Source organism: Harpia harpyja, chromosome 11, assembly GCF_026419915.1.
Source record: "Harpia harpyja isolate bHarHar1 chromosome 11, bHarHar1 primary haplotype, whole genome shotgun sequence".
Taxonomy (NCBI): domain Eukaryota; kingdom Metazoa; phylum Chordata; class Aves; order Accipitriformes; family Accipitridae; genus Harpia; species Harpia harpyja.
Window position 1 is genome coordinate 34,535,913 of NC_068950.1, and position 20,129 is coordinate 34,556,041.

A 20,129-nucleotide genomic window follows, 5' to 3' on the forward strand; every position below is an offset into this window, starting at 1 on the left:
GCTTTAGAGGTCTGATCTAGGCAGCGTTGCTGATGGCCATGAATTACTGCGTGACCTTCAGAAGCCAAGCCTTGGTGGAGGCTTCCCCATTCCCAGTGCATGCTATTGAATTGCAAATCACCTGAGTGTAGTAGTAGTGGGTCTTCTGGAAGCTCCTGTTCTCCTCTAGTAGGTCCAAAGCAATGCTGTTGCAAAGGCCATTTTATTCTCCTTGACACCCTCTGTGCTCCATTTCACATTTTCCTTGCTCCTCGATAGCAGTGTATGCTGCCGGCAGGAGCTGGAAGTTGTGAGCCCTCTTTACACTTGGGCTGAGTTAGTGAGAAGCAGGTGTGATCCTATTGGGCCTTCCTTGCATTTAGTGGTCCTCTTAATCCATTTATAACAGCACTTGTCCAGAAATCTGGTTTGAATGAGCCTGAGACGAATGAATAATGTCAAGCAGTTCAGACGTCAAATATTTGAACAGCTGCGTGGGTGTTTTCACTGGCTTTGTGCATGGAAGCAACCCCAGGAAGTTAGACAAGGAGGGTCAGGTCGAAATTGTGGCACCAAACCCCAGCCTGCAGGAACTGGCCTCAAAATCCATCCCTGCTGCAAATCAAAGGGCGTTAGGATGCTGGTGGCCAGCCATTTGTTCTGCAGGTGATGCTGGACTAAACTTTGCATCCTGTTCTTTGGTGTTCTCTAGCATGCAGTGGTAGTACTGGGATTTATGGACCTTTTGATTCACATTGGAAACATATTTTGTGGATGTTGGTTTTTCCTGTTTTTTAAAGCAGCCTCTGAACTCCTAAAACTGATAGCACAACTTATATACAAGTCTTTTCTGGGTACACTGAGGTTACTTTGTTTAGCATATAGTTTCTGAATCAGTTTTTTTTACTGTGTTGCAAGGGATTGCACTTACTCATGTTCAAAAAAAAAAAAAAACCAACCAAAATGCATATTTGGTGAAAATCTGAGAGTTGGATCACCTTATTGCAGCTTCCTTTAGGCTCTGGCCTGGGAGTCTTGTTTGATCAGAAAAGAAAATTTGCCCTTCTCCTGCCCCTCATCTTAACCTATGAACTTCTCTGCTATGCCCTCCTCTCTGACTGAAATGCTGTACCAGATCATCCCAGTGTCTATCTGTCATCATAACATGTACTGTCCAAACCCTTCCCCTGTACCCTCCCTCTGTAGGGAGGATAGTACTCTGTTGGCAGTGTGGTTGTTCCTATTATAGAGCTAGATTCAGCAAAAGCTCTGGAGTATTTTCCTTTCAGACTTAAAAGGGATTTTCTTAAGTACAAAGGTTTTGAGAGCAAGGACGCCAGGATTTCAAAGTCAAGGTGCCTTAATATTTGTAAATTGTATCGCGGTAAGCAGATCTTCTTTTCTTAAGCTCTAACCATAAACCACTAGTTGGCTTGAGTCACTTGGAAACAAAATTGATGGAAAGGTGCATGTTTTGCTGTGTGCTTGGCATCCTTGCAGAGAGAGAGACACAGGGAGCGGTCCCACTTATGTTCAACTCTTTTGGACACCTTTTCCCCCCCTCCCAAGGCACTTGCTCCAAGTATTCATTGTCTGGCTAACATTCAGATCACCTCCGGGACTGGCCAAGTCACAGCTCCAGCTTTGCATGATTTGTGTTTCCCACAGCTACAAGAAAAATGAAGACCTGTGTGTCCAAAGTTTATGGCCTTTGAGAAGTGATGGGCTAAAGTAATGCCAGGTGCAGGGTATGGTGTTACTGCAGGTTAAATGCCATGCCTGTAAATTACCACCCCATCGCCCACTGTGACTTCTAAGGCAGCTTTGAAAGACTATCCAGCTTCTTTGACAGGTCTCTCTTACTCCTCTAAATCTTCTTCCAAACGTTGTGATGAACTGAAGGAGTCAAGATTTACTAGGTGAGTCATTGCAGCAAGAGAAGGCAGCTCGTGACATGTGTTGGCTGGCAATGTGCAGCCAGTATGTGAAACACTTTATAGGGGGTTTGCTGGAAGAGGGCTGCCCCAGTGACACCGCAGAGCTGACCTACAAGCATGGCTCCTGCAGACAGTGGATTCTGCATTGTCGATGCTAGTTTTGTTACCTCTGCTAAAAATTAAGGCTGGTAATTACTTTGAAGTAAAAGGTAGTTTATGCTTCCAGGGAAAGGTTAGTCTTAAAATCATTGTCATGCTACGGTTATCACTCGTTAAGGACCTTCTTTATATTCAGGGAAGAGAAATATCAAATCCATATAAACAAATTTTATTGGGGGCTTAATGAATCAGCGAGAGCATCCATTCCTAGAGAGCGACAGTAAAGAACTATGTCTGCATGGTGTCCTTGGAAATGAGACCTTCGCCTTGCCCTGCTCTCTGCCTGCACAGATGCAGACTGTTAGAAATACAGCTCACTGTTCTGGGCTGGGAAGGTGCAAGCTTGCTGCTGACAGCACAAGCTTGTGTAAGTGTGCTGGTGAGAGCCCAGTGGGGTGAACAGACTCAGACATCTGTAGCACTAAAACGGCTACCCTACCTAATGCTTGGGAATGTCCTTTCTTCAGACATCAACCTTGTATTCAGTGCTTCTACATTAACTTTAGCCTGTCTTCTGCATTTAGAACCACATTCACAGTGCAGAAATGTAACCCCTGTGGGGCATTTGTCCAAGCCAAGGCTATGTTTGCCTTACTCTTTAAGTGTTTGCAGGTGGGATGTGCTCCCTGGTCTAGCCACAGACTTGGGTCACCAGCCCTCTGGATGTGCCAGGTCTTTCAGGCTCCAGCAGTCTGTGAGCCAGGTGACCAGGTCTGCTGCCTGGACATTGGGATGCTAAGTGAAGGAGCGTACTGGAGGCAGCCAGAGTGAGCTGTCTGTCTGTCTGCATAGCTGATGTCCCCAAACAACTTAGATCTGCTGCAGAATTGAACATGAATGAGGACCTTGCACCACCCTAGGATTCGGGAGATCTTCGTTTAATTTCTAATATCATGGGAGAGAGCATGTCCAGTGTTAGATCTCATAAAGAGTAAATACATGTCTTTAGTGTCCCTTCTATTAATAAACCTTAAGCAGCAAATAGCTTGTGAAGGTTCATCTTTGTAGGTGTTTGCACACAGATTGAATTAAAAGAAGCCTGGTTACAATCAGCAATAACAGTCAAAAAAATACTTGAGAACCAAAATAAATGTATATATTGTTAGAAAGTGGCAATTGTTACACAGTTCAGTCTCAGGTGGAACGGCTTATGCTTGCTTCCTGCTGGAGTTGGGACTGGGCTTGTGCCTGATCCACCCATGTTGGAAGTGCAGGACTCTTGTTGACTTGCACTGGAATTTGCTTACATAAGAAGTGCTTGTAAGGAGCTGTTAATGACTGTGGAGTCTGATATTTTTATATTTTTTCCCCTCTCCTAGAAACAGGTTTGCTATTCTTAAATGTTTTATATTGTTAAAATCTAAGCCATGACTAAATGCATGTAAAAAAGAAAAAAGGTATTTCTAATTGTATTTCAGCCTGTGCCTGCCCTCTGCATCTGAATTAAGGACTAATTCAGAATGTCCCCGTGGCCTTCTCTTACCTGCTAGTAGTGTAGTTTTTGTGTTAACCACTTCTATGAAAAATCAGTCTTCCCTATTTTCTGTGAAAAATCAGTCTTCTCTATTCTGCTTCAATTTTTTTCTGCTTTTGAGAAAAACCCTTCCAGTGCCTTCAACTTTAAAATAACTGGTGCGGAGAGCAAAAGGTCAAGAATGTTTTATTTTCAGTGTTGAGGGGCATTTTAGAGCATTTCTGTGAGTGTTTTCTGTGCGGTCTTCTGAAAATTGTTCTTGTGCAGTCTTTGGAGATGGTACCTTTTGTGAGGCTGTTAAGAATAAAGGACAGCCTGCAGACTGATGCTGTTGCACCATCCTTAGGAGATCTCCTGCGCTTCATCTCCAGTTCAAATGCTCATCCACGTGTTTTTATTTTTTCCAGGTTCTGGGTTTATCATGTGCAGCGGCAAGGAGAATCCAGACAGCGATGCCGATCTGGATGTGGATGGAGACGACACACTTGAATATGGGAAACCACAGTATCGTTTTTGAAAGGCTCTTACTGAGAGGGAACCTAGAGGTGCATCTTCAGCTAGCTTTCATACAGCACTGCCCTGGGTAGTGGTGAATAATCTGTGTTCAGCCCTACTGGAAATGACACTGCCTTCTCCAGTTACCATGTTAGTTGAACTAGGAGGGATTCCCAGTTACTCCCTTTGAGATCCTTCTGTTGGTGCAGCACTGCTTCAGACCCAGTTGGTGAAGTCTGTGGGAGACATTGCAGGAGATCAAAGTTAGTGTTTCTCTCTTCTTTTTCAGAAACGATCTGTTGTCTCCATCCGGGTCTCTTTCATATGGATAGCTTTTCCTGCTTCATGGGTAGGAATTGAGTTTATTTTCCACAAGACACCCCTTTCTTTTCAGGAGTTTTGTGCAGTTAATGTTTCAAGCACTATTCACCTGCCACTCTTGAGAGACTGAATTTTTTTCCTTTCATTAGACAGTTCATGGGCAGAACTATCACTAAGGGCAGTTTTTGTGAACTTCTCCATCTGGGAGCCAGGCTCTTCAGACACAGCTCTGGGAGAGCTGTGGGCAGACTTCTGCCCTGCAGCAGCTGTAACAGCCATCAGGGAGGAATTCCTACAAGGGTATTAGTCAGACATTGACTTAGCTGTGGTGAGGGGGAATGTATAGCTATAGATTTTACTGAAATCTGTACCACCCTTTAAGGCTGAAGCCCCAACCCTTAGCTCGTAAAAGATCTCTGTACCGCAAACAGAAATAGTGGAATTGTGCAAGTTAGGCTTGCAGAGGTTGAGGAATTATTTTCCCCTTCTAAGAGCCTGTGGCATCATGTTGCTGTCAAAAGACTTTTCTGTTTCTTTCCACCTAAAACAAAACTTTAATCCAGAATTTAAAAGCAAGCCCCTCCATGGATACCAGGCCCTCTTCTTTTGAGGTGTTCCCAGTTGGAATGAATTTGTTCTGTATCCCAGATAGTGTCCTAACAATCTCAAAAGCCTTTCCACTGTCTGCAGCCAGGCTGTACATTCCTTAACCCCTTGTGCTCAGGTACACAGAGGCAGACGTTATCCCTTGCACTGGGGAAGAGCCAGGTGAAGCCAAAGAGAGGGAGGCGCTCCGAGGTGCTGTTTTGAAGTAAGTACTGTGCTTTTCTAATTTGCTTTCATTACTTTTGGGGAATCTCAATTTGTGGAAAATACCCATACACTTGAATGCAAGGGTCACAACGAGAGAGACTTACAAAAAAGCATAGTGTGATGAGTGGCTCTCCATTTCTACCTGTGCAGCCTCATAAAGCCTCCCTGCACACTCTGCTTCCCTTAACCACCCCACTGCCCAGCCAGTGCTGCCATCTCCCTCAACAGTGCTGGACAGAAGGTGAATTCTGGCCATGGGGAAACTGTGCTGTACTAAGGCCTTACGCGTCGTCTTGCTTCACAATGAAATGTGGCCTCTTTGTAGTAGTATAGCTTGATGCCATCTGAATCTTGTTCGGCACATTAGGAGTCTGAAACCCAGGGTATGATTTCATTGCATCCCATTATGTGTTGTGGGTACACAAACTAATCCTGCATTCAGCTCTGGGGTTGGGGCAGGATGTGTGCTCTGCCCACATACATATGTGGAGAATGTAGGCAGCCAGTGTTCAGGGCGCCTGGGGAAGCATTTCAGGCAAATAAAATGAGCTAGGGATTGCTTTCTAAGCCCTCTGCCCTGCATAAAACAGGGCTTAAATTACCCCTCTATCTCTTTTACTGAGTGATCCTGTGAGGTCAGGGTTGAAGTGATTGATAGGGCACTGAAATGAAGTTTTCTTACTGCTTAGCCTGCCACAAACACTAGTTCAAAATTAGGTTCCACTCCATAGAAAAGTGGCATTTGCCACACTGGATCCAAACCATTGGTCTGTTCGATACTTTGCTAACCATGCTAGTCCATAGGCAGGGAGGGCCTCAAAGATGCTGAAGTCCCTTTGCAGCCAGGACAGTGGTATTGTAGCAGAAGAATATCGGGGTATCCCTTATCAGTGGCTGTGGACACTTAGTGCTTAGTGAGATGACTGAGGACCTGAGGCCAGGAGACCCAGTTCCTTCATGTGGCTTCCACCTAACAAATTTTGCTGTTTGGGCAAGGTCCTTGCATGTCTCCTGGACTTGTTTACCCATCTCTAAAACAGGAGAGGTGATGTTGCTTTTAAAAACACTTGGAAATTCTGGCAAATTTCTGTAGAAATGCAGTAGGGTAGCTGATGCTGTGAAGCATGAGCCTGTTACCTTTTGAGTGCAACTGTCTCAGCACATAGAGCTAAAATGTTATCCCTTCACAGGTGTGCAGCCTGCTCAGAAGATTCCTTTTTCTTACAGTCTCTGTTACTGGCTTAAAAGTGAATGGATAGGGTTAGGAGTTGTCTGTACTTCAATGCTGCTGTTCTTCAAATGGGAAGATGGAAAAGATGGGGCTTATGAAGGTGTAGTTATTCTTAAAGGGAGAAGCTATTGCAACACAGAGGATTTCTGTTCACAATTAAGGTTTTCATCTTTGAAATTGTGTATTCAAAAATGAGCCTTAGGTCACAGGAGCTGTTTGAATCCCAGGCCTTCAGTCAGCATCACAACCCACATGTGATTTCAGCAGAGGTCGCAGCTAGAAGTGCAGGTTGGGACAAGACTGGTGGAAATGTGGACTAGCACTAAAACACCTCCTGCAGCAGGCCAACCGCTCACATTTTGAAGCCTAGACTGATGCATAGAAGTATTGAGAGAGAAGTCGTGGGTGGAAGGCATAGCTTTTCCTGAGCAGTAAAACTTTCCCTATTCAACCTTTAGCATTCTACCCTTTTCTCTTTTAGTGGTGGCACACCCAGTACTCGAATAACACCGGAGTTTTCTAAATGGGCCAGTGATGGTGAGTGTTGAACTTGTAAATTACTAATTTGTATGCTACAGGAGGGCAGATAGATATTCCATGTCTTCTGATTGCCAGTAATTAGGCAAATGGTAGTTACAAATGCTCTTGCACATTACCAGCAGATATTTATGCACATATAATCACACTACCTTTTTGAAACTCTACAGCACAATGAACTGTAGTCAGCAGCAGCCAGGGGAGTTCCCAAAAATGCAACCTTAACTGGTATGGTGATAAGAGATAGGGGTTGGGTTGACTTGCTGTCGTGTCACTAAAAGACAAACTGCTGTATCACAGAGGGAGCCATCAGAGCTTGACTATGTGATGGTGGTGTTCAGCTGCTGGGGCTTTAAACTACGCAGGTTCTTGTTGCTTGGGATTTTTTTCAACTGCTTTCTTAGCATATTCCCTTCTTTAAAAGAGTATGGTAGAGACTTGTGTCATGATCTGTTGGGTAGGTCTTGTCCTTGCTGGCCTCTGTATGGCAAGAAAAGCCTGCAGCTGTGAAGCCTGCATCTTTAGAGTGGGAACTCTAGTTTCTGTCCTACTTCATGACCTGTAGCTGAGACTCCAGAGCAAACGAGTAAACGAGTGCATGTGAAATTGTACCTTTGTGTGCGTTATTTGAAAGCTCATAGCGTTAAGGGGGGGGGGGGTGTTAAACCCATTCAACTGCTGGGTTTTCTTATTTAATGCCAGCAGCACTGGAGTGTAAGCAGCAACATAGTGGAAATATGAGAATAATAAAACTTGGCGCTTTCCAGCTGTAGATGCCAAATCCATTTCCAGAGCTGGACAGTGCTGCTCCAGCTCCCTTAGGAAGGGAACTGAAGCTCAGCGACCTGAAGAGACTTGTCCCAATGATTTTGTTCCCTGTTCTGTTACTGTAATGCTTTGGGCATTTGATTCGCAGCCTTGAAATTACCTATAAGACATAACTGCTTGCCAGTGGGAGGGGGAGGTGGGTAGAACCAGTTTTGCCAAGGGCAGGATGATTAAATGGAGAACATAGGATATCTATCGCAGGCATTTTCTTCTGTGGGGTAGGCAATCACATTTATTTTCTGTGATGTGGGAGCACTTGCTTGTAGGTGTGTTCAGCTTCAGTAATTGCAGCCACAGAGGTGATGAGGAAGCAGCCCTGATGGCATTTGCTATGAGCTGTTTTCTACCTTTTACCTGAAGCAAGAGTGCTGAACCTACAGCCCAGGGGCTGGCCCCAGGACAGTTCATCTGGCTCATCTCCAACTGGTATCTCACATCCCCTCCAGTACTGGGAGGAGCCATGGGACTACTAGTACTAGGAGAGCTGTGAGCAGACTGTTCTGTCGTACTAGTTACCTTGCATATATTTTGATCCTTGTCTGTGTCTGAGGGGTCTCAGAAAAAGGGAGAAGCTGAGAGCAGGGTCTGGGCTGGGTGGATTTGTTCCGGACCCACCGTTCTAGAAGTACACTTTGGCATGGCAGCTGCATCAAACCTTTCTGAATTAAATCCTGGCTTGAACAACTGGTACATCTGTGAGGGTCAGTCAGTATGAAGTGGGGAGAGAGTAGGGGTTGTATCTTCAGCCCCAAATCATAGAATTGTGTTGTCCAGAGAGAGGGCCTCCCTGCCAGACAGGGACACGTAGCATCGGTCTCTTCTCTCTCTTTCCGAGAATCGGCATGAAAATGACTCACTGGGGTCTTCTGCTTCTGAAACTGTAACTCGCTTAGACTATTTCATTGCAATGATCAAATGTTCTCTTCACTAATTTGTCTGTTCGTCCCTCAACAGAAATGCCCTCAACGAGTAATGGTGAAAGCAGTAAACAGGAGACCATGCAGAAGACCTGTAAGAACAGTGACATTGAAAAGTGAGTGTAAAGTCAAGAGCTTTCATTTTTCTTGTTCTAAGGAACCGTAGTATCCCAAATGGTGTTCCCAGAAGCAGTGCTAGTCTGAGGGTAGGCATATTTGAAGCTTTTACCACTGAGAAGGGAAGCTGTGCTCCAACATGAAGCCTGGAGTTGGAGCTATTGGTGTCCTGACTTGCCACTGCTGTGTCCACAGAGGGCCTGTGGGAGTTCTCCCCCAAATATCTGCATGGGCAGGTACCCAGTGACAAGGAATTGAGCGCAGCTTCCAAAAGGCTTCTCCACTGCAAATTGCCTTCTTTTAAAATATGTAAATAGATATATCCATGCATTCCACCATATTCTAGTTATGGTGGGTTTTCAAATATGTTGTGTGGTGCATAACCGCCTAGACTAGAGCTGGGAATTTGGACAGGAGGTGAAGATTCAAACCCACTTTAACCTGACAAAAGCAACTGGCTTGTCAAGCTGTGCTTTGACTTTTTTGATTCCCCCTGCAAGATTTCTGCTATCAATGTGTCACAGGATCCTGCTTTTACTGCAGAAGTTACCTTATCACTGCATCTTGGTTTTTGAGGGCAGTCCTTCACATGGTCTCTATTCTGTATTCTCCATGGTACCTGCATGTTCCAACCTTCATCTCTCTAGCAAAAGGGGATCCCAGCAGCGCCATAACTAGGCAGAAGCCTCACTGAGGGAATTTCTTTTCCCTTAAGACCCAGATTTCACCTTTTTATGGTTGCTAACAGAAATAATGTCTCAGTTCCTGAGTTTTTTACCTGCAGCCCTTCCAGTTGATTCGGGAGTTTTAAGTCCCAGCATTTGAATGTACAATAGTGCAGGGGCTTCTGGCAATCTCCTTTCCTGTCCCTTTCTGATTGCTGGCTATCCTGCAGCCTAGTCCGGGATAGAAACAAATGGTTTCATCTGTACTGTGCATTTGAGTAACAGCCTCTATCCTCAGCCTCCTTCCACATGCTGCTAGGGTGACTTACAACTCAGGCAGATTTGACAATCCAAGCCTAAAACTACAGGCTCTTCACTACTGCTATGGACTGCGTTAATTGGGCTAGGGCAGTGTTTTAAGTTGATTATTGCCTGACATAAAATGTTGCCCCAAGATCAAGTGAGAGGCAAAACAGCTTGAATGAGGTGGAAGCAGTGAGATAGTTGTGGGTTTTAAACAGACGGCATTTACATTTTGGGGACGAGGTCCATTGATAATTTTGGATGGGGAAAAAAATCTGGTGGTAGCATTAAGCTGACTTTACAGCAAGTTTTTTTTTAATGTAGTTTGTTCTCCTCCTGCCTCCGGTCCTGACTTGAGAGGTTGTGTCCCTGGCACATGTCAGGATCTCCAACAGTTCAGGCAGCCTGGCAAAGCTTATGTTCACAGTCAGGGGTTAACTGGGGAAACTCCCAGCTGCAGAGGAAACTTTAACACTGCTTTGCTGTCTTGGCACTTTCCTTCTTACAAGGCTTTTTATTAGCATGTCCCAAACATGGGCTGTCTGCTGTTCAATGCTTCTTGGTGAGCAGACTTTCACCAAGGACCACTGAGTTTGGTAGCTCACAGGTCAGTGCAGAAGCAGCTTTGTCCTTAGAGTGAGCCAACCGTTGCATGCTGTCTTGGTGGCAAGGACTCATCCCTTCTGGCCTAATCTGTCAGCCTCTGTCTCTGCCGCTGCTTGGCTTCCCTTTGGGCCTCCTGCCTGTCAGCCCAGCAGCCCTCCACCTTCCCAGATCCACTCCTATTGAAAATCTTTAAACTGCAGGAGCTGAAAGGATTTGACATTTTCCAGAACACTTGAGCTCAAGTGATAAAATTGACGTAGCTTTAATAATCTGATCAAAGAGGCTTTAGCTAGCACCTTTTGAAGGATCCCAGAATCCTTTCCAAACAACACTCATGCTAACACTGCTGTGAAGCTGGGGGAGCGTGTATGTGTGTGTACACGTGCACGTGTATGCAAGCACACCTTGCTCCACAATAACCTTGCCCTGCTAAAGCTTCAGGTCCACAAAAGGTGCGAAAAGTCAGCAAAACCCAATAGAAATTACAGGAAAAGCCTTAAGTGTCTTGCTGAGACTTTCCAATAATGTTGATTTTTTGAAAGTATCAGGGAGAGCTTTTATTTAAGGCGCTTTATTTCACCGAGGTTCAGAAAACAAGATGGTGTTTCAGGTGGAGAATTCCTAGCTGCTTTTTTTTCTTTTCTCTCCTTCTTTCCTTTGAGATTCGTGCGTGATAAATAGTTTCTGTCCTGCCATTTAAGGAGTCTGAATGCTCTGTGTGCTTGTCTGTGTAGAGGGGTTCTGTTAAATTAATTGATAACAGGGATCAGAGCTAGAAGCCTACAGAAAAGGAGGGGGGAAGGGTTTCACACTGTCTGGCTGCTTCCCACTCACTGCTGAGCCATGATATATGGTGACCCAGCCCAACAGGCTAAATTGATTCATCTCTAGTTCCTGTTTCTTAATCTGGAGCTAAATTGGTTTCATTTTTCTTGTTTTGGGTGGTGCTTACAGGAAGTTTTTGGCAGCATCACTTTACTCCATTGTTTGTAACTTTAATTTTTGCCTTTAAATCTGAGCATTATTGATTGGCATGTTAAACCCCATGTAGCATCTGATTAGCATTTTTTAAATTGTCCAGAAGCACATGGCTTACCACCTGTGTCAGCCATGCTCTCCGTTTAGAGCAGTGGCTAATAGAGTTAGCAGTGATTCATGTATTGATTCTTCTCTCATAAGAATGACGTTCCTTCCCCCTCCCCTCTTCCAAAAATAAGTCTAGGCAAGGAGAGCGGTGTGGTTTTGTTTGTTTTTTAATCTGTTAATACAGTACAGCAAGCGGTCCTCTTTTTGGCACGCAGCTGAAGCTCTTTGCTTGAGCAAGTTAATTTAATCTAAACTTAGGTTTTTGTGGAAGAGTCTCTTGCATGTAGAATGACTAGACAGGGTTTGAGGTCAGTCTGCATTTGTTGCCCCACTCCTTGTGCCGTGCCAGGTCATCAATAGCTTGGGCAGGTTGACCTCATCTGCATTGTGTTGAACTTCAGATGGCAGCCACAGGTAATAAGAGACATGGTGCTGGTCCCAGCTCTCCTTCGCAGCCATGCCAGGTCCTCGGTAGCTCGGGCAGGTTTCTCACCGTTGACATCATCTGCATTGCATTGAACTTGAGATGGCAGCCACAAGTAATGAGAGAGTTGGTACTGGTCCCACTTCTCCTTCCCAGCACTGTGGGGTGTCTCAGCCCTGCTGAGCTTTTCTGATCTCGCCAACCTGAGGTGTCTGGGAGACACCCTAGGGTGCTGAAGGCTCATGGGGTAAAGGAGCATCGCACCGCCTGGGGTCTTTGGCAGGCAGAGCTGAGCTGGTGCAACGCTCCTTTACCTCGATTCAAGATGCAGCTTTGCTCAAAGAGAGCAGCCAGTCCCTAATTGCCCCGGCATCCTCCCTGACTCCTCCGCCAACGTCATACTCTCAGCTGAAGCACTGTTGCGCACAGAGAACTGCAAAAGGCACCTTCCCCACAAAAAGTCTTCCTCCCCCCTCCTTCCCGAGATGCCGCCTGCGAGGGTCTGGTGCCATTTTGAAACCGAGGTTCCCTGGGGTTAAAAGCCAGCATCTTAATTCAGAGTGCCAATGTTCAATTTTGCTTTCTGCCACCAGACTAGATTGCAGGCCAGCGAGAGAGTCTGGGTTAGTGGCCCACTGGGTCACCTCCCATTTGTTTTCCTCAATTTTGTGTTGTCATAAATTCATTCCAGCCCGTTGTGGTTGATCAGTTTATCTCCGCCGGGGCAGGGAGCGCTGCGAGCATGATATATGGCACAGAGCATTGTAGCCAGCCTCTCCATGAATCACTCCAGCTGTTTGGTGTCAGCCCCAAAGCAAACAGGACCCCGCCGCTGAGCGTTGACTACGATGAGCTCAGTATGGGAAGAGACATGACGTATGAATGTTTATTTAATAATTCTCTAATATTTCCAGCGGAGTGTGGCTGTGCCTTCTAGGAGGGGTAAAAGGGGGGAGGTTGAAGAGGGAAACTCTAATCTGTTGGGGTGGGTCATAAATCAGGCAGACAACATCATTAATCAGGGATAGGACAGAAGTGGAAGGAGGTGGGACTGGAGCTGCCATCCTTGGTGGGAAGGGGCTGTGCTCTTTTTTTTCGTAAAACAAATCTTGTTTCTGATTCCGCTTGGCCCCAGCCGCGCTGCCCGCATAATAGCAAACCCAGACGCAAGGCTGTTTAAGTGAGTATGCTACCTCCACTATAAACCTTGCGATACAAGCCTGCCAAGCATTAAATCCCTTTATAATTATCTTCTTTATATAACACTTCATGCTCATCATGCTTCATTGGATGAGACGCTCGTTGGGTTAAAAAGAGGGTTTTAGAGACAAAAATCAATTGTATTTGTTTTATTTTTCCTGTCTCCTCTTTCCTCCCCTTCCCCCCACCTCACCTCTTTCCAAACCAGCTTTTCCGAAAGCATCGGCTCCAGAGGGGCAGCACAGGAAGGAGCATCAGTTAAAATTAAAGTTTAGTTTGGGGTCCTTGTGCAAAGAGTCAAGCATGTGAGAGCAGTCAGGGAGGTAGCAGCGTCTGTCATGGGGACCCTGCTCCCGGGCAGGCAGGTTGTGATGAGAGCAGAGTGTGAAGCCAGAGGATTAGCAGAAGCCTGAAAGGGAAGGAGCCACGCTTAAGCTGGTGTGTCAGAGGGAAACAGAAGCTGTTGTGAATTCACACCAGAGGATAAGCACTCCCCAGCCCTTCTCCATAGTGTCACACCATTAATAGGCTTTGGTGGCAGATGAGAATGTTGTCTAGCAAAGATAGAATTAAAAAATTAACTTGAGTCATAAATGAAATAACCCTTTGTGCTCTGCTAAGAAAGAGCATGATGCTGCTGGTGGGTCGAGTCCTAGATCAGCCCATGTAAACTTGACAGGATCCAGGAAGCTGAACTGAAGTGTGGGATTGTCAAAGCCAGGCTGAGAAAGCACTACTGGGCTGTGCTGGCTCACGTCCAGATTTTTATCTTTATTAGGTTTTAGTCCTTCCTTTCAGTAATTTAGTAGCATGTAATATGTTCTTGTAGTGTATACTGTTGTTCAGTGTTGAAAGGGTGCATAGGTAGATGTTCCATTTCTTTATGAAGTGAGACTTTGGCATTCCTTCATCCTCTAGGTTGTGATGGTGAAAAGCAGAGTGCTGGGCTGCGTTTCTTTATTCCACTCCCTCTTTTAACTGTTCAGTAGAAGTTGCGTGTGCCAGTGATGGTATCAAACGTTATTACCACTGCGCCAACTGAAATTGTATCAGTGTTGTGGTTCATCACAGGCTAGTGGTTAATGAAGCTCAGCAAGGCAGGCTGACTGTACAAGCTTAGACCTGGGGGAAGGTGGTATCTCTGTTTAGTGCAGCTGTGGCCAAAGGTTTGGTCTAATTCTCATACCTTGGGGCAGTTTTCCGTAGATTTTGACATCTTCATACAGGGAGGGACTCTTATAGTCTGTTGAACCTGTGATGTTTTAGAGCTGAAGCATCTGCAAACCCAAGGTGGCTGCCAGCTTCAGGGGCAGTAGCATCCCTGTCTCATAACTGGTGAAAACCCCAGGAAGGAATTTTATTCCTATGCTGGGGGCATGGTTTAGGCATCTTGCCATTGGTGTCTCTTTGCCTGCCCCTTCTTTTCTTTTTTTCTTTTCTTTTTTTTCTTAGTTTCAGAAATGCTGTTAACTTTAATTTGTGGAGTTGCTTCCTGGGAGTGAAAAATCGATGGGGGGCTATCGCAGTGTGAAATTCGACTGTCACTATTGAGCTATAGAGTTAGCAAGATGTCTTAGAAGGTAAAAAATAAATCGTGGCCCAGCAAGTGCTCAGCTGTGCTATTTCAAAGGGGATATGAGGCTGATGGTCCGTTAGAGGGTACTTCAGTTAGATGGATGATGATTCCCTGTGAAATATTGGAGTTATTCCATAGGTAAGAGAAACTTTAGCTTATAAAACACAAACAGCTGCCTTCTAGCAGAAGAATTCTGTCCTTAGATGTGTGAGCAGCTTGTCAGAGAGAGGGTTCGTCCCTAAAATGAGCCTGTTGTGTTTAACAATGTCTCTGATGGAGCACTGTAGATCCTGCCGTGTTTGTTCTGAAAATATTTTGAGGATGTGACTGTTTATTCACATCTCCTACCTACACTGCAAGAATTAAGAGGCAGGGACTGATTTTTTTTATTTTTTTTTTTTTTTTTTTTAGGAAATATTTGTACGGTGCCCAGATGCTCTCAAGAGAAAAGTAACAATTATTTTTACATAGGCTTCATTCCCTGTTTGGATGGAAATGTTCCTTTGAAGAGCAGAAAAGGGATCATGTTGTGTCCCATCCGCTGCCAGTTTGCTGTCGCTCTCATGCATCTGTTGAAGGGCAGCCCTGGCTGCGCAGGCTGTCTGCATGCTGGCATTAATAGGGCTACTGCTTTCTTTGGCACTTACTGACTATTGTGGCAGGACTCAGTAAGTGTTTATGCTGTGCCAGCTGCTGTATGACAACAGGATGATTGTAATTATGGCGCTTGGTAGTTTATGCATTTCTTAGATTATAGTTAGTAAGTATAAATATGAAATAGTACCAAAAACCCCACCAGTTTGTATTACTTCTCACTAAACCACGTCTGGGACAACTGTAGAGTCTGTAATTAGTTCTCTTACGCTTGCGTGTACAGTTGCAATACCACTGAGGGGAGCTTACTGCTGCAAGGAGTTCTAAGCCGCATTTATTTGGAGCTTGGTAAAGATTTCCCAAAGAATTTAATGACAAAAGAATTCATTGTGCTTTCAGATCTCTTCTGCCTCTGTAACACAGAACCTAGTACTGCCTTTACAGAAGCAGTGTTAATTGCAAGTAATGTAACTAACGTAGTTTAATATCCATGTTGATTTTTTGCCCTCACTTCAGTGTCGGTACTTGTCCTAACCTTACTTGCTCCCCACCACTGCGGACACTTCATCCTATTTCTCCATTCACTTCTTCTTTCTTCCTTTCTGACAGTTTCTGTCCGCAAAAAGCTGCTCTTTCCCACTCAGTTGCATAAACGTTCCTGCTTTTCCCTCAGATAGCCGGCTCATGACCTGTCCTTCCTCTGCATTGCTGGTTTCCTCTTCCAGCTCTGAGACCACAATTGGTTATGCGATACTAATGTGCCATAGCCTCCTTTAATAGCCTCATGTTTCTTTTTGAAGGCATGATTACCTTAAATGATGCTAATTCTGATCCTTTCTTTCCCCGTAAAGGAAACAGCAACAGCGTAAAAGTTCTAGGGCGGCAGCAGCAGTTGTAGGAAGCTGTCTGGAGGATGTGTTATCGTGTTGCCCTTGTGTACCTCCAATCAGTGGTCATGAATGGAAGTTCTGGAAAGCATATCACCTGCACGGTAAAGCCCTTAAAAGGCTGCAGATGAATCCAAGTGCTGCTGTAGTAGCATAGATATTTCCTGTTTATTTCGGCCGTTTGGATGTAGGCCATGGGAGTAGAAGGCATTTCATTGTGCACAGAGCCTGGCCACATGTCCAAGCTTCTGAACACCTTTCAACCCTAGGAATTTGCTATTCCTCTTTCATTTCAGGGATATTTTATAATTTTGTGCCCTGATCGTCCAACCAAAGCTACCAATAATCCCAGACCACGTCCAGGCCACAGTAAGATGACAGGTTACAGCTGCCATAAGTCTTCTGGTAGAAAAATGTACCTGCCTAGCTATATGTGGAGCTTGGTCATAATCCAAACATGTTTGCTTGTGGATGGAGGCAAGTTTCAGTAGGCTGGAACCTCTAACCTGTGTGCCTCAGCAGGGAGAGGAGCTGCATTTTCCATTTCCACTGCCTGCCTTTTGTGGCCCTGGCTTGTATTAAGGTAAGAGACCATGATGTACCTTCAGAGATCTGTTAGGAATACAATTAGGGTCACCAGGATGAAGGATACATTTGAGAAATGTACTGAGATATTAACACATTAGATGTGCAAATGTTTCTGTTTAGGAACTTTGTTTAGAGAATGATTTTCTAACTCGGCTTGTGCTGCCTCAACAAAACCTTGCTGCAGCAAAATACTTTTCCATAGCATGGCTTTTCCCTTTACCGCCAAAGCTGCTCCAGTAAAGCAATGGGATTGCATTTATTTTCTCTTTGGAACAGGGGACATAGTCTCTAAATCGAAATCAGAATGACCCATGCATTCTTTCTCCCAGCTTTCATGTCGAACCATAATTGCTCAAATGGCACATTTAAAATTTTGGCGCAAGCTCAGACTTTCACTAGCCGCCTTTTTAAATCAGTCCCAGTGGCCAGCAGATACTGCATAGCCCTACAAATGCATCTAAACATGCTGACTCCGAGGCTCCTTCTATTCTGAATGATCAGCGGTGCCATCTGTCTCTGTTTTGATTGGGGCTGGGCACATGTGTCCCAGCGAAACACGGGCCAAAAAAAAGAGAGAGAGAAAGAGCCAGCGCCTGAATTTACTTCCCGCTTCTGTAAAGACATTGTTGGGTTCTGTGTTATAGAGGCGGAGGAGATATGAAAGCATAATGAATTCTTCTGTCATTAAATTCTTCGGGGAATCTTTACCCAAGTCCCTACTAAATGCAGCTTAAAACGCCTTCTTGCAGTGTTAAGCTCCCCTCAGTGGTATTGCGACGGTGCATGCAAGTGTAAGAGAAATAATTCCTCTGTGGGGAAAAAGAGACAACATTTTTGGTTTGCATCAAGATGAAATTAGTCAGAAGCAAACTCTGAATTTGGCAAGCAGATGCCGGTATTAACAAGTTGTGCAAGCAAGTATAAAATAGAGGCGCTCGTGACTGAGAGCGCCTCGGCATCGTGTGTGTGTGCCCTTGCATGCACCCCGCTCCAAATTCACAACTTAGAACACGGAAATTAGAATGGGGAACATTGCATTATTCATAACTTGGCAACCAGAAGCCAGGGCACTTTGCCAAAATAAACTATTCTCTATAATTACAGGTGAAGCAACATTCTTTAATATCTTACAATACAAAAACATACATTAATCAAGGAAAGAGGGCTTTTTTTTTTCCTAGAGGACAATAAATTAGCATCCTTGCCAATTTCTTCAATACATGTGACAATGTTTTACAGGATTATAAGTCAGCCTTTTTAAAGGAGGTTAGTCTAAAAACAAATAAACCCAATAAATGAGATTTTTAGCTAAATAAAGGGGAAGCCAGCTACTAAAACGTTGATGTCTTGCCAAAAGATTTGCTTTTAGCACGGGCGCTCTCACAGATCGAGGTTCTAAACTTCACTTGGTGTGATTTGACACGGCTCTACTGCAAACAGCTTTGCTGGGCAGTTTTCTACTGCTAGGGATCTGGCCCCTTCTGCTGTAGCCAGCTCATCTAGTGAAATAAAATCTCAGTGCGTCATGCCAGTCCAGTGGCCTGCATGTTCTGGGGTGATTCACAGTCAATCTGCCACCAGTGCCTGACTTTTTTCGGAGACTTAACATACTGAAAATGCTTGAGCTGTGTCTGTTTTCTTTTAAAGCCACCTGTGACTTTCCTTTTTAAAAACTTACTTATCAGTTTAAGTGTTTTGCTTGTTAGTAAAAAACCTTTTTTTTTCAGCTTTATGTTACGTTCTTGCCCTCCAGTAAGTGCAAAAGGCCTTTGTGTCTGTATATCTCCCACTGACTTCAGTAGCGCTCACCCACATCTGCCAAAGTAAACTCCCCATATTGTTAGCTGTAGCATTTGCTGCAGGTGATGCTTGCTAAATGGAAAGAGGGGGCAGATTCTTTCACCAGGTTGAAAACAGAAGCAGTTCTTGTCCCAGAAAACTTAAGGTTGTTTTTAGTTAGTGTTTGAAACTCAGATAGCAAGGGAGTTGTGTTGAAGACAACTTAGGAGTGAGAGCCAAGACAGCATCGTTGTGCTCTGCCATTCTGCAGTGCTACCAGTGTCACAGCAGCTATCGACAGCATGTTACAGGCTAATAAAACATGATCTCTTCTCTGAAAAAGTTGCCCTCTCACCCAAACGTAAATTGGCTATGAGAGAAGGCTTGCAATTAAATGATTGTGCACTGATGTTGGGGTCATTTTTGGATCTTTTTATCAAGTCTTAAAGATTTGTGCCCCACAAAGCAAGGACTGCAGTAGGCTTTCTCTTTTGCAGCATAGTAGTGGTTATGATAATTGTCATCTGTGGCCATGGTTAGATATGGCCAGGAGCAATTTCTCTGCTCCTGGAATCTTACCTTAGCTTGACTCTGCCTTTCAAAGCATCGACCAGTCTGTTTCTAATATTTATGATATGTAAGCTGCTAGCGACCTGACCTCTGCCCCTGATGCAGGGAAGTGGCATGTATGTTCTGCTGGGATCAGGTTCTCCACCTCAGACAAGGGAAGATAAAGGCTTTGTTTAAAAATAAAGACATCACTCTCAGGTTTGTCAGTGGTACTGTACATTTTCCCCTCTGCCACTCTGTGTTTACAGGCATACAAAAACAAAAATAAATGTATGAGGAAGAGAGAAGAAGGTCAGAATATCAAGTGTGAAAAGTAGCCCATGAAATTTTATTGGTGGTGCATTTAATCAGTGCTAAGCGTTTTTTACAAGGTACATACAAACAGTGGAATTGTAAAAATTTATGGAATGCTGTGTACAGTGTGGCCATTTATGAAGAAAGAAAAATTTATATCCAGTCGAAATAAACCAAAGGGGAATGGTTTATGGAGACTCCTCAGCAGCAGGGTACATCAAGTGAGATCTGGGTAAGGGGAAGATGGGGTATTCGCAGGGGCTTACTGATTTTTGAGGTGGTTTTCTGCTTCTTCAGCAGCTAACGGTTTGCATCTTTCTGTGGCTCTCAAATAGGCAGGATGCTGGATGCAGTGATGGTATGGTGTTTTGTTTTTTTCTGTATAATGGAAAGGAAACACAAGTGAACAGCTGCTACTGGTATCTCTGGTACAAGGCACTCGGTCTTGGTCTTGTTCCAGTCCAACAGTTTCTTGAGCAGCCTTTAATATCCAGCTGGGAAGGGTTAACTGAAGCCAATCACTTTGACACCAGCATTTTTTTGTTTCCTTTTTGGTCCAGTATTTTGTTGATGATAAAGCACAGACTTAGTCAATTGAGAGATTCCAGAGCTGCAGAATTAGAGATAATTTAATTAACGGAATTGCTTGTGATTGCCCACTGGGACAGCGGGTAGGAATTGCTCGATTTAATTTGGAGAAACAAAGATCACATGCATGCTAATGTTTAACAAATAACCAGTGTTGGGGT

The 20,129-nt window shown here is 44.5% G+C and overlaps 1 protein-coding gene across 5 annotated transcripts in view; it reads left to right on the forward strand.

Annotated features, from left to right (window-relative positions):
- Positions 1-20,129, forward strand: part of RNF220 (ring finger protein 220) — a 227,998-nt gene that overhangs the window by 189,624 nt on the left and 18,245 nt on the right. For all 5 annotated transcript variants that reach the window (XM_052800408.1, XM_052800411.1, XM_052800410.1 and 2 more), the window contains 4 exons: positions 3,957-4,053; positions 5,090-5,176; positions 6,891-6,946; positions 8,729-8,807. In XM_052800408.1, coding sequence (XP_052656368.1) covers positions 3,957-4,053; positions 5,090-5,176; positions 6,891-6,946; positions 8,729-8,807 — 319 coding nt within the window. The remainder of the gene's footprint in view (positions 1-3,956; positions 4,054-5,089; positions 5,177-6,890; positions 6,947-8,728; positions 8,808-20,129) is intronic.